At 27.4% G+C, this 15,866-nt stretch overlaps 1 protein-coding gene across 4 annotated transcripts in view; it reads left to right on the top strand.

Annotated features, from left to right (window-relative positions):
- The first annotated feature begins 4,693 nt into the window (after positions 1–4,693).
- The window catches only part of LOC114119909 (multiple C2 and transmembrane domain-containing protein), a 49,810-nt gene continuing 38,637 nt past the window's right edge, over positions 4,694–15,866 (top strand). The window contains exon 1 of one of the 4 annotated variants that reach the window (XM_050199903.1): positions 4,694–5,102. In XM_050199903.1, the coding sequence (XP_050055860.1) occupies positions 5,048–5,102 (55 nt within the window). In that variant the 5' untranslated portion in view covers positions 4,694–5,047. The remainder of the gene's footprint in view (positions 5,103–15,866) is intronic. The other 3 variants (XM_050199902.1, XM_050199899.1, XM_050199901.1) reach the window with 3 other exon arrangements.

Here is a 15,866-nt window from a genome sequence, read left to right as displayed (position 1 = left end):
TGCCCACTGAACTTCAAACTTCTAAACGACTAGACCGATTTTAATGAATTTTGAGTGGGTCTCTGGATGGATTAAATTCTCGATTGGATCCGATTAATGGCACTGAAATTTAGTTCTATAAAATTTTATGATGAATAAATTGTGTGAATGCCAATGATATTGGGAACAATTTATTCATCCGGATCCGATCGACATTAAGATTTTATGAAAGAGCAGCACACTACGGAAACGAAAATACGAAATAAGTATTAAGCATAGTTTTATAGACCCAACTCCCGTTAATGGAACATAAAATGATAAAATACATATAAAGAAATCAATGATGTCATCTGTCTAGTAGGAAAATAAAATTTTAATTTACAATTACAATTACAAAATATTACCTATAGTAAAACTGTTTCCCTGGTGATATCAAGCTTAATACAACTACTAACTAGAAATTAGAATAATCGTCAATATTTTATAGGTAACTTAAATTTTTTCAGTTAATTTTTAAATGATGACTAAAAATCTATTAAAAAAATTGACGATTTGTTAATGAACTGATAAGTAGGTACACTAAAACCAAAGTGCAATGGTGTAGCACCATTCGGACGGAGAAGGTTTTAGTTTTAAGCTCATTTGACATTTCCGATTTTATAAGTTAGTAAACAATCAAGTTATTATTGTTTTTTAAATAATTTATGTATAAACAGATTTAGAAACACCATGTCATTTTTGATTGATGAGAAGAAATAACGGCTTGAAATAAGTTTAAGCCATAAGACTATGCGAGGCGTAGGTACCTAGGTACCCGTAACCGTGTAGATAGTAGATACAGCATAAGTGGCTAAGTTTAACGGGCAACTAACTGCTATGTTGCTTACTGCCGCGTGAGCTCAACAATAATCTATACGTCTATATGCCCCTGATCATAAAAACGAATAATATAATTTTTAAAGAAATATTAGAAAATCGATAGAAACTTCAAAGAAGACTTATAAAAAAATATTTAGTTTGGTCGCTTCTCAAGAGACAAATAATTTTTAAAAAATGTCGCATAGTCAACGTCGGACGAGACAGTTATATAAAGTTGATGTTAGGAATATCATATAAACCTACACCAAATCAGAAAATAAAAAATATTATTTATATTCATACGCGTTACACTATGAGCAATCAGACAATTTTTTAAATTTAACACAGATGCAATATTTTGTTCAAGCAACGAAATAAACGCTATAAAAATAGTGTTTTATAAAATATTAATAAAATCAATTTCTGTATTCAATAAAGATATTTATAATTTTATCAACACATATGGTTTTTAAATTCTATTGGGTCGTTCTTTGTGATTGGGCGAACTAACTGGCGGAGTCACCAAGCAAGCGACTAACGTGTTATAGATAGTATTTACAAATTGCCTACAATAATACCTATAACCTTATATAATCTTGCTTTCACTAATTACATTTAAAGTTCCTCAACGGTCCTCTCGCTCTTCTGCTATGTTCCATACTTCCATTTATCCTTTAGTTTCACCAACTATATGTACAATGAACCTATAGGCTATAGGACGTTTATTAATATGTCGCATGCCAGAACGGACTTCACCTTTATTTTTTTTTTATTTTTACTACTGCATACATAATTTTTCAAATATATATGTATTTGCGTATATTTTATTAATTATTTACTATGTTTTATATCGTGTTACTAACTTTATTGTTTATAGGTATCCTAATTTATATGTTTATCTATCTAATTGTACAAAGGGTTCAATCCGTATATTTTATAACAAATAAATGAATACTATTTTATGTTATTGATACATTTTAAAATGTATTATTATAATATGATAATTTTATTCTTCAGTTGGTGGTATATTGTTAAAATATCACTAACTATTTACAATTAATATAAAAAAAAATTATAGGTATTTCGTGATATTTTTTGACCTATTGCTAATTACTTTTAAAGTAATTTATGTGTTGGTGTTGTGATTTAATTTATTATATTATTAATATCAATTCATTATTAAAATAGTAAATACATGTACCTATAATTTATTATTGTTGTTAGCTTTTTAAGTTAATACCGACTTAAAGACTAAAGAAGAATGAAGTCAACGTCGTGCCGTGTATGGTATAAATAGTCAATAGCTTAAAAAATCGAATTTTTTAAAAATGCCATTCTCTATAAAATTAATACAAATATACAATGTAGGTATATATAAAAAAATATATATATATTTATCTATAGGTACAAAAGTTAGATTAGGTTCATTTAAATATCTATAATTTTGTCGTGATTTGGTAAAATATTATAATCAATATTTAATTACAAGTTTAAGCACTCTTTGGGTATATATCTAAAATTCCTAAGGGGTCCATAGACCATAGTTGTTTTATTTACAGTGAGTAAAGCTAGGTTAACAACTACATCGTCTGTTGTATCGTGTACTCGTGTGCCTTTTATCGTATTTTGGTTGGCTGTTGTAAATTTCTAGAATTTACCAATTACAATTTTTTGACACTACACGACAGACCACAGGTGACGTACAGGAGCTGTAAACGTGTCCTGGTGTCTCGACCGATCTTATAGAATTTAACAGTCAACATAGACAATTTTCTATGTGGGTGGATACGGGTCGTATACTTACTTAAACGTATACGTAGTAAGCAATTATTAATGTAGATATATAGTATTATAGCGTGTCACACTGTCACTTAAGTGTTTACGTAAAAGAAATAGTGTAAGAAATAGTTTCCATGCGTGTAAGCGCATGTCAATAACATGCACTATACACAAATATTACTTTTGTCTTTTTTTTTTGGTCGAATTTTAACCTTTACCATTCGTTGTATAAACTATTCATACCTATTTATTCGATAAAATTTCTGAAAGTATATTTTAATTTACTCGAAGTCAATTCACCTAAATTTTTTTAATTTTGATTTTTTCTCTTCAATATTATTATTATTTATTAATACTTTAAATTTTTAATAGTAAAATTGTTAAGGACTTAGAGTCGAATTTCGATAAATTGGAAAAGTTGTTTTCAAGTACATTACATTATGAGTTCAATACTTTTTCAGTAGTTTTATCTATAATGACTATAGAACACTCCGTGGTATACCGTATACTGTACACGCACATGTCACTATATCATTTGACGTGAGATAGGACTATTTTAGTAGAAAATACGGGTGGGATCGAATCCCCTTTGGACTTTATAATATATACGCAACTTTTTACAATAAAAACGCGAATACGAATACATTTGTATTGGTTTGTTTATATAAAAACGAGTCTTAAGGATAAATAATGTGATAAAATATAGTATAGAGATCGAATCATACAGGCATAAACAACACAAATGCCAGATGTAAACGAAATCCTATAAATTTTCACGAGATTTAAAAATGTCAATAAATTTGGAGTCATGACCCAGTGGATCCAACCAGGTGTTGACTAATATTATATTGCCTTGGACCAAATGTAAAAGAAAAACGCTCAAGCTTTAGCCTTGATTTCAATCCGTTAATTACCTAATCCGATTTCGAACAAAGTATCTATGTAGCTTTCAAAGTCGTTTATATAGCCGATAATTACAGTAATGGAATGTAGATTTATTTTCATCTCACTCATTCATGGTGGAAAAGCATACAAATTTTAGAATTAAAGCCGCCTGATTATATGAATCTTAATTCAGAAATTGGAGAGGGGCTTCACTTAATTTTCAGTACCTACTTCCTTCATTATTACCCGAGAGTGAATAGTAAAGTCGTTTAGACGATTGTTTTATTGAAGATCAGAATTCAATTCAGATTTTGTCAGAAAAATTAGACGAATTTTAATCTCCTATAAATAAATATTAAAATAAAAATATTAGCAGATTAGATTTTGTAAAATCTGTTAGTTCTTATTATTACAAAACATAATAGGTAAATAATACAATACAAAATATTAATATTTGTAATACATCTAAATTGTTTACTATCGTTTTATATTACAAAATACAATAATTATACAAATCTATATATCATAATATATTATTGGAAATATCGAAAATTTTTTTATCATTTTACATTGAATGCAGCTTATGATTATACCTATAATTAATTATTGTACATTCTTTTATTATACATATTATTATTATTTACAAATTGTTACTTCCTTATTTTACGGGTCGGTGTATTATAGTCGTAATAATATGTGAGGGGGGGGGGGTTGTGAATTCGGTTGAGGGCAACTGGTGAATTTTGATCTAGGTATTTGTGAGGGGGGGGGGGGTAATTGGTAAAAAAATAGGTACTTTTGAGGGAAACTGCAGGTACCTACACGTCCGGTCCAACCAGGCTTACGGCGCGGGTATTTACGAATAATAACGCCGTTCATAGATCGGATACGTATAGCTCGAGCACATAACCCCCTCCCCCCCCCCCCCCCGGCAACCGCGCCGAACGCGATAAAATGTCGAAAAATACCCCTACAGGCATATTTCAAATCGTATCTATTTTTTTCTATGATAATATTGTTATAACAACACCGTAGTACGAGGGTTGCGACACGCGTTGAATACCTACTATATTATAATATCGTGTACGACGACTGCGACTACTGCGACGACGATACGCAACGGTTGTACGACGACGGCGGCGGCGGATCGATTTTTTCGGTTTTCGACGGTCGGACTGCGACGGCGGCGCCCGTGTGTGGACGTGTGACGGCGCGGCGCGTACGGTCTACTACGCGGACGACTGTGGCCTAGACCGAGACGCCGCCGACGAGCCCGCCAGTCGGTGTGTAGTCGTAGTACCGGTGTGCACGCGACCGCACGCACCCGAACGCGTGTGGGGGCCGGCCGTGATAGGATTTCGCGCGCGCTTTACACACCGAAGACGGTCGTAAGTTCGCGTCGTCGTCGTTTTGCGTTTTTTTTGAATTATAATAATTCCGAGTCCGTACCTATACCTGTTAGTAATAATCGCGTTCTATAGTTCGTATCACGATCTTTTATGGTCCGCGTGAAACGAGCCGACGGTCGTAGCTCGTTCCACTATAAATGACATCAAACATCGTACTGCCCGACGGACGCGATGAGAACGTCACAGTCGAAGGTAAAATATAGCGACAATATTATTACGTGTTATTATATTATTATTATAATGTTATTGTATACGTAACTAATAGCACCATCCGTCGAAGAAGCTGTGTGATTGTAAACGAGTTGAAATTCGTTGTTCTGTGTATGCGTACTAAACTATGAAATTTGTTTTGAAATTCTATGCTCTTTATGCTCCAAAAGAGTTTTTTTCGTGGCAAATTCAAAAGATTATATTTAGGTATTTTATAAACAACGTTTTCATTTCCTCTGTGAAAAAAATATCTTTCTCAATATATTATTATATGTATCAACGGTTAACGCTTAAATCTTCTCGTATCATTTAATGTGACGAATTACATTAATCTCTAGTCTCTAATAAAACGTTTGTAAACTACCAAATCGCTACATATTTGCAATAATGAACATTGTATTACCTAACATTGTTTTTGGATGTATCGCATTTATTATTAATTTATCAGATCATAAATTCCTTAAAAAAAAAATATTAACGAATATTTTTTTCACGCGTTCCGATTTCCTTACTTCACTCTACTATTCAAATACTTAACATTATTGTTTGATAATAACAAACAATAAAAGTGTTTATTATAAAATTTATGTGAATTTCATGATACCTATTAACGTTATATTACATGTTAAGGCATTGACTTAGCGTAGGTCCTTATGTAATTTTATTTTCCAGCAGTATTATTTTGCTCTGTTTAATTTTTCATTTATTCGTTTTTTTATCTCAGCCAATTTATTATACGTCTGAATTATTTATTAACTATTATAATCATAAGCAGTTTCCACAATAGCCAAAGATATTTTTTATTATACTACTGCACGTTGAACGCCCATAAATAAAATGTTGCAATATTTTAGGTATTTTATACATAAATATAATATATCCACACAACATTATAACTTATAAATTATAACCTAATCTAATTAATTGATTATTTACTCGAAATTCGATTTTTATGTATCGAAATGTTCAAAAAAAATAGTATTTTGTTCTGCTTCGAATCATGAAATTTAAAATTTAAATTGTTTAAAAAAGTTAAAAACACTTAAAAAATTGTTAAAATATAATTTTTTCCATGATGTTAATGTACAATTACATCAATTAAGTATGTAAAAAAAAAAAAAAACTATTTAGAAAAAAGTTAAAACTTTTCGATATGATGAATGTAAATACAATAGATCATCTTGTATTATACACAAAGTTTAAACACATGATTTAATAACCACTGCAGTACACCTACATACTGTCATATCGGTTGTTTGTTTACAAGTCACAACTCTATAGTAGTGGGTAATTATCCTATTGCGTAGGTATTTGGTGTCTTTATTTATTTTTACTTTTTGTTTAGGTAATATTTATCAATGTAAAAACATTTTTCTAAGTTGCATAAAAAACAAATTAAACTAGCAAAATAAAAATACTAGTTAAAAAAACTTTAAACTAATATTTAAAACATTGAATTTTAAAAAGTAATTTATCTATTATTTTTTCAATTTGAACAAGCTAAGTCAAATATCGTTGAACGGCTTTAACGCCAATATTGGGGTTACAATTAAAATTAAGATCTAAAATATACAACGACGAGCTTTAATTTGTATAATACGAATTAATCTTGTTAAATATTTAATCTAGCACATTTAATTCTGATTCACAGAATCCCCAGTCCCAATTAATGTTCGCGTAAATGGCATATAAATATAATATTATAGGTACTATAATAATTAGTAATTGTTACCTAATTACTTCGTGTCACCAACACCGAGCGAAACGGTTTTAATACAATTCATGGATGCCGTTAAATTTATTAAATGTATTAAAACGTTTACTTTTTGTACATAAATAATTATAATATTTAGGTAATAATAATAATATATATAAAAAATATGAACCATTGATTTTGATTTTTATGATCAATGTTCAACAACAAAAAATGTCAAATTTATTTCATTCGTATTTGTTTTATGTGTTTACGTATTTAAATGACCCAGAAACAAGTATACAAAACCTGAATTAATATTCATATTATTGTGTAACATGCATACTGTGAAGGGTCCCAGTCACGCCGGTGTGACTGCGGTCAGGCTGCGTTTAAGAATTTTTTTTTGCCATGATGAATTAAATACAGAAATCTCCTCATTAAACCTGCACAACCACACCGTTTACCTTTGGTTCATAGTTTTACGATTTGTTGTTGTTAATATTAATTTTTACAATTAGTTCATGTAAGTATAGCATTTTTAATTCAGTAAATATTTTAATCAAACATCTTATCTTAAAAAAATGATAACTGTTATTTATACACAATACGTTTGCAGTAAATGTATGGTATTTTATTTTTCTTATGAAAATTTAACACAAGGGGAGGAATTGCGTTACTATCATTTATTATTATTATTTCTCCACGAATGTAAATATTGTTATAATATAGTTAAAGTTGAAGACTGAACACTGTATTGTCAACTGACGCTATAAGAAAATATTATTTGAAAAAAAGTCAATGTATTATTTAAATAGGAAAAAATCAATACATTTTAGTAATGTACGAGTATAAACGATGATTGATATTTGTCATATTCAGTTTGCTTGAAGTTTCCCTATAGGCTATAACATATTATTTTCGTAAGAGTTCAAACGAATGCAGAGATATCTGATTTTTTACATCATCTAAAACAGGGATGGCCAAACTTTTTTTGGTCACGATTTACTAAAAATATACTTTACCTTTGAGTATCAACTTCCATACATTTTATTTATTATTATTATTGAATAACTATAATTATTGAGAAACATATAGAGCGCGTGGCCCTAAAAATTAATTCTAACATGATCGACTTTGAAATTGCCCAAGATCGACCGGTTGATCGCGATCAACTGTTTGGCCACCCCTGATCTAAAATGTTTAAATATTATTGGGGTTAATTATTGTTTTTGTTGATAAAATGTTATATTTTTATTTATAAATTTAACAAATAAACTGCAATTTTCTATTTAAATTTTAAACAAACAAAACACTCTATATATTTGCTTTAATGTACAAGAAAATAAGTGAGACGAGCATAAAAAGGTATTTACAACTAATCTGACTAACATGAATGTATTGATTTTACAGTGGTATGTGTGTTTTTTTCTTTTTGAGTGGGTATGTGTACACGATAAATAGTTGATAAAATTCTTTGACTTTCAACGTTTAAGGTAGTTTTAGATAGAAAATTGAATCTAATTTGTACTTTAAAAAGGTTAATATTAAGTTTTTAGTATTTTTTATTTATAATTAGTGAAAAAAAAAAATTGAAAATTTTTACAGTTTTATGCAAATCCATTTTTGTGAAAATTGATTTTGTTTTTTAAATGTTACCGTAGATATGTACATTTTTCGCCAAATGTTTATATTACGATTTTTTTATTTATGCTTTATTTTTGAGCAATTTTTAAGTATGAGAAATGTACAATTTTTATAGAATTGTTTTTTATAGGTTTCGATTATAAATTATTTGCTGACTAGAAATGCTTGAAAATTTAATACAAAATTTGTCATAGTTATTAAGTTCCCCAATTAAAATATATCAAAAATCTATAATCACAATATTTTTTATAAATGTTTAATGTTAATTTACTTTGACAAAACTACAAAACTGTAGATAGTTTGAAATTAAAAAAAAAAAAATTAATTATAAATTAAAAAATTTAATACGATAAGGTTTTTATAAGTTTTTAAACCAAAATAATATAAAAAAATTCTACAGGAATGTTGAATTAATTTAATATAAGAGCATTTCAAGTTCAAATTTTTATGTTATACCTACTAAAATGATTATTTTTCCTAAAACAATTTTTATATTTTTACTTATTTATAACCATGACAAATTTTCAATTTTATTAATATTTTTCCTATAAACGTTGATAAAAAATACGTAAAAATCCTTAAACATTAAATAGGAGATCTTACAAAAATTCTTACACCTACCTCTATAAAAAAAAAAAAAATTAAAAACACATACATTTTTTTATAGTATTAATTGAAAATTAGAATTTTGATAAGAATATTAAAAAAAAAAAAAAATACAAACTATTATGTCGTTATTATAGGTAAGAAATTCATAAAAGAAATGTTATGTATTTTAAAACAAATGTTTAAATTATTTTCAAGAGTTAAGAATTTACTTATTATACCTTCGTATAGTATTAATGAATTTTGATAAAAATTAAACAAAATATTTAATTTTATAGTATACTGTGTATTATGTAACTATTATTAAGCTTTTAAAAATAATTTAAATTAATCATATGTAAAATCTTAAAAGCACAATTATATGCTAAGTTATTATTCTTATTTCTATGAATAATAAATTTGCCTAGAAACTCTGTTTTAAGTCGTAACAATAAACTATTACATTAGCAACGCTTGAAAATGTAATAATATGATTTATGATAAAAACATTAAACGCAACTATTTATGTTACTCGTTCCACTAGGTCATCTATCTAAACTTAAATTTTTCAAATTTATTACCTATATTAATTAATTTGTTGTAGTGTATAGCGTTTAATGATATTATTCTATCTGGTTTTCAGATTTTTATAAATGTGTTTATTTTACCAAAACATTAATTTTATCTTTGATCGTTAATGTTTTAAAAGAGAATTAAAATTTTCAACAGTTTTAGTAGCACAGTTAAAAGTATAGGCTGGGCCATATTTAAGGAGTAATTTGGTACCTATAGCCTAACATGGTATAGTTAGGGGGTGACAAAATTTTGTACAGCGACTATAAAAATTAAAACGATGTTTTTGATTTTGCAATAGAAATTTATTTATTAATAAAATTAATTAATTAATTATTTATTTATTTATTATTTATTTTTTTTTATTAATTAATTAATTAATTTTGTTATTTTAAATTACTAATAAATATTATATAAATTAACCGTGTAATTTTGGTTCTTAATCTTAACCACGGAATATTTCTCCGGCCTAAGATGACCAAGCTCGATGTGCGTTTTTTATTTCTAAGTTTTTAACCGCATAACTGGTTACACTACAGACACTGTGTTTCTCTAAGTTTTCAATAAAAAACAACAATATCTATAATACGATAATTATATATTGTTGTATCGTTTTGCGTTTATTCGTTTCTATAAATTATAATCATACTGTCAATTAGATAGTATTAGATAGACCGTGTACTGTGTACTTCTGCATACCCGTATTGATAGTGTAGTTATTAAATGACCATTTATATTATTCATTAGCATCGCATTTATAATACTTAATTATAAAATAAATAAAAATATTATACATATTTTACAAGTTTACAACCAATGATGGTAGCAAGAGTTTTTATTTTATACAACATTTTGATAAATTCAAAAGTTCAATGATCCTAACTAATCAATAGTGATTTTATAGCTGTAACAGTTTTAAAATTAATATTTAATATGTAATTTGTGACAATTCAACAGTTTAACTCAACAAAAGAAAAGCTGCATTTGATGATATAATATCCAACTTAGCCATGAACCCTACAAAAACCTTGTACCACAAAAGAGTAATGAGTATGTTATAGAAATACCATCTATTTAAAAAATGTTTTATTGTTTTTTAACGCAATAGGTATTAAAATATTCAATTCAAAAGTGCATGGTCACACCGATTTATTACAAAAATAATAATATAATTCAATCTTCCACAAAACAACTTTTTCGTTATTATAATTATATTTCGTTAATTTTATAAGACTGTTATTTGTGATTTCGAGTAAATAATAAATATTATATATAAATATTAAAATGTTCAAAATTAGTCATAAGAAAAGTCGAGGGTGCCAAAATGTTGTCATTCATGATTCTCAAAATCTCAATAACAGCCCCGAGTACATATAACATTGAGTTCATGTGTAAATGACATATTTTTAATGGACTAAATTTGATATTTGGAATATTTATTTTGATATTTGAATAACAATACAACAATATAGAGCATTAAAGTACATATTGTGTAATAAAATATAACTGAATTCCTTTTTTAATTAAAAATATCATATTTCTTACTATATTTTTCGCTTAAAAAATCGTATATCCTAATACACAAACATAAAATAAACAGGCATATACTAATTTATGTATTACCTAATAGAACATTTTTAAGAATCCAATAATGTGTTTAAATCCGATATTACCTATTTAAATGTTAAGTATGTTTAAATGTTTAGGCCTCAAAACTAGCTTTTTCTAAAATTATATTCTCACTGTTGTAAGTTTTTACTTTATATAATACGATCGATGTAACAAATCTTCACATATATTTTCGCACATTCTTCGAAAGAAATCCATGGAAGTGTGACGATCAAATAATTGTATAATAAATGATAGTATTATATTGTATGTTCACCCGAGCATACAAGCGAATAGTAGTAAATTAATTTATTATCGTGCATTTTAGCTAAAAGTATTTTATCCAATCAGGCTTGCATTTTATTTCATGTTCTGAATCCACAAATAACAAGTTGGGATCTAATATTATCTATAAATATGTTTCGCTAGGCAAGTATTCGAATTTCACAGTTTTTCCATAATATTAATCTGCTATATTATCTGCTGTGGTCATTAAATCAGTTATTATTTTGAGCCAAAGGTACTGGAATCTGTTGAGATATCGTTATACGTAAACACGTGAGATAATCGTATATTATTATGGTGTATAAAACATTCACCTAATAGAAATCAGATTATCTTAACATAATACATCTTTAATCTTCTTAATCTAAAGTGACTTTTCAGTTTTACTTAGCTCGTGGACTACCTACTATGTAATAACAAAGATGTAAGAGTAAAAAAATATTTTACACATTATTGTGTTAACTAATTGGTTGTAGATGGTATAAAATAAATATTTTAAAAGAAATATAGCTGTGTAGGAGTTGGTGGTATTAATAAAGCATTTAAATAAGTTTCGTATTTTAAATTTGGTTCAAATATTAACTTTTAAATTAGTTTTGTATTTAAAAATATCAACTACAAACATTTTTATTTTATTTTACTTAAGTCCAGACCAGTAAGAATAAAAACGTTTATATGGCATATACAATTTAAAAAATAAAATACTTTGAATGTATTTGTTTGTGTATTTAAATGTTCATTGGAAAAATATATTTTAATGTTTTATTTTAATTTTTCATTGAAGTATTATAATACTTTTATCAATATAATGGAGGGACTATTATATATTATATTATTTAGGGTAATCTGACTCCTGGTAAATGGGTAATAATTGACCATGAAACTCGCTCTACTGTAAGTCATTATAATATTTTTTTATTAAGGCACGCTAGATCCTACATTTTATTTATAACGACGGGTTTGTTGTGACGATTAAACTACCTTTTTCGTGTAGGTTCCTATGTGGTCCCACCACACAACTACCTAAAACTCGGCGGTCACTGACTCGCGGTCGTGCTTGTTACCCAAACGCATTTCCACATAAATATTAAATAGCAATGTAGAGTTAGCCAAATAAACCAGTCGTTTCGAAATGGTTTTAAATGTATATTATCGTATAAATATACTAGCTGTTCCGAGCCGGCATTGCCCGTATATTAGTTTGACGTTTGACATTTGTTAGTATTTTATTTAAGCATAAATACCCGATAGATATTATTCTATTCCCTTATTAACCTGTTAATCCTGTTAACTTGTTTCGTGTGAGTTTATTTTTATACTATAAACTTAAATGTGTTGAGTATAAACTTAGTTAAGTAAAAAACTTGAATACAAATACAAATCATTGTTGTGGTAGGTATGTTTTTTAAATGAACAAAAATAAATATTTTAATATACTTTTGAATCTTAATATTTAACAAGTAAGAATAGATACACTTTTTTTAATTTTAATGTAGTCACATGAATTAAAACACACTATTAATATTGTGGTTACACTAATTTCGGTCACGTGCCATCATGATTTTGTTTACATGCCTATATGTTTTAGAATAGACACACATCAGCTGATCGGATCACTGTATCTCTATGGTATTAAAAATGATACTTAAATATTACTATTGATAACATAACCATAAAAATAATATTATTAATTAATTAAAAATTAAAAACATTTTCAATTGGATTAAATTGTGAATCCAAACCTTACTTGAATCAATAAAATCTGTCCAATCGTTTAGGAGAAGTTTGGATACTTAATAGACAGACATTATAAATATATAGGTATATATATAAACATTTCCATTTTAATAGATACTATAAAAGTTCGATAATTTTTGTCCTTTCCCTTGTTTTATAATGTCCACGAAGATTAGATAAATACTCTTATTGATTGAGATTGAATTTCAATATTTAATATTTATTACGGTAGGTACTGGCTTTGACATTATGATTTTCAAATTTTGAATGGTTTTTATATTCCTTTGATTTATTGACGTTTTGCGATCGTCTCAGCAGTTTTTGACTCCAAAAGCGTATTTATTATTTACTAGGTAATTTAGTAAGTAGAAGATAGGAATTTGTTTTTTGACAATTTTGTATAATGTAGATACTCATTATTTAATTAAAAATTGAATTAGTAGCAACGAGCTGTTTTTCGAAAATGTTTTATCATTTACCTTAATAACATACAAAATACTCAAATGTCTCAGCTTGCAATTGTTTTCAAAAAAGATGATTCATTTTATCCTAATCGTTTTTTCATATTTACTAAACACTCTATACTAATGTTTAACGTAGTTGAGTAAACATTTTTATAAGGGTGTACGTTGGTACTAATACGATATAAGATACAGTATTTCAAATAGTAAAATCTATGTAGGAAATAATTTCCAATTTATTATGAAATCATAATAACACCAATGAAAATATTATTCTCTGTGGTTTACAAACGTTTTACATGTATTAGCAGTTCTTAAAATAATCATGCAATCATCTTATAGTCTCGAAATAACAAGATCATTTTACTCAATATTAATTTATAAAATAATAATAATGTAAAGCATTTTCCTTTTACTCAATTTTTATTACGTCACGATTTTTGACGCACATTATTCCTGATAACGATCTTTCCATACAGTTATAGTGGATTTACGAAGGCTAATTACGCCCTATAACCGTGATGTATAACATGATATTCTTCGTATATAAAGCAGCGCGATGAGTTGTATCGTAAGCGTCGATACTACGAGTTAACGCATGACAGTGTTTTAATGTTCAATTAATAGTGTATAACTTTTACATCATCAGACCTTTGCCCCACCAGAAATGGTCAACTATCACGATTTATAAATCCACTGCTCCTATAGGACGTAGCTGGCTATAGTACATCGAATGTTAATACATTTTATGCTCGAAAAGGGAGATTAAAGTAACTTATATTATGGTCGTCTATTCAGACACCGATGTACCAAATTCTAGTACATTTTTCTATACCATCTTAATCGCATGTTATAGATAGCATAGCAATCTAAAGAGGAAGCATATGTTCAGATTATTTTAGTGACGGCTCTGCGGATTCAAACAAAATTATCATATAAATGGCAGATTTTGAAAGTCGAGACGTCAGTTATCGTCTTCTGGATAATTAAACGTATAATATAAATATATTTTTTTGACACAGAGAGATTATTTTCTACTTCGTTTTGACAGCGGTAGCGTTTGCGGTTCGTAACTTTTTGAAATTCTGGTTACACTGGTGACGTCGTAATGTAGAGAACGAGTACGAAGAAATCAGAGTATAGTTTCTACACGCCCCGTGTATATTTTGTAGGTGATTTATATATTACTGAAATGTAAAGTATAAAAAGGAATTTAATATATTAAAAAGAACCTCATCAAATAATTATACATATAGTGATGGATATTGGGCACTCGTCTCGCTTTCCTTACATCAGTGCTGTATTACTATAGAGGGGTGTTGTAATATTAAATTGTAATGTAATAATAAAAAATCACACTCACAAAACGATTCTGAGCTGTGATTGAGATAAATTCTTTTTTGAATTAATATTTGGTAGTTATTTTATTTTAAAAAATTATCCAGTGGCGGGTACTAAATAATTTGTAGGTACGTAATATTTTACGTATTTTTGAAAAATAAGGTAATAAAATAAAATATCGCTCTATAAAACAAATACAGCATTGTCAGCATTAGATTTACATTATTTAGTATTTATTATTTATATAGAACATAAAGAGGAATGTAAAATTAACGTAGCATACATTCCATTTTATCAGTAATCTCTAATCATATAGGTAGAAACAACCTTTATTTTCAAGAGGTGCAAATATTTCCAGACATTTTAACCATCCCTCTTATAAAAGCTTATATTATTATTTAAACGCATTTCTTTGTGAATATAATCGCATTTAATTAGACATTATTAGTATGAAACACTGTGATAAATTCCTAAAAAGGATTTTCAACTACTCTTAAAACATGCCGATTTATTGTTTGAATTTATGAAACCTTTTATGTTTTAATAAAAAAAAAATGTATACATAAAATATAACGATACGAAAATCTACATTTTTTCACTATCTACTATTAAAAAGCTCACTCGCAAAAGCTTCCTATTTAAAAATTGTAATTATCAACACACGCCGTTTAATTTAAATGATACATTCTATTATACATATTATACATATATATTTTAAAGAATATTTTCTCAATCACATTACTATGAAGTATAAACTATATGATAAGTAATTATAGTCTATATAATAATCTGGTAAATTTAAACATTAAACAATAC

Source organism: Aphis gossypii, chromosome 2, assembly GCF_020184175.1.
Source record: "Aphis gossypii isolate Hap1 chromosome 2, ASM2018417v2, whole genome shotgun sequence".
NCBI classification, from domain to species: Eukaryota; Metazoa; Arthropoda; class Insecta; order Hemiptera; family Aphididae; genus Aphis; species Aphis gossypii.
This window is presented reverse-complemented; position numbering and strand designations above follow the sequence as displayed.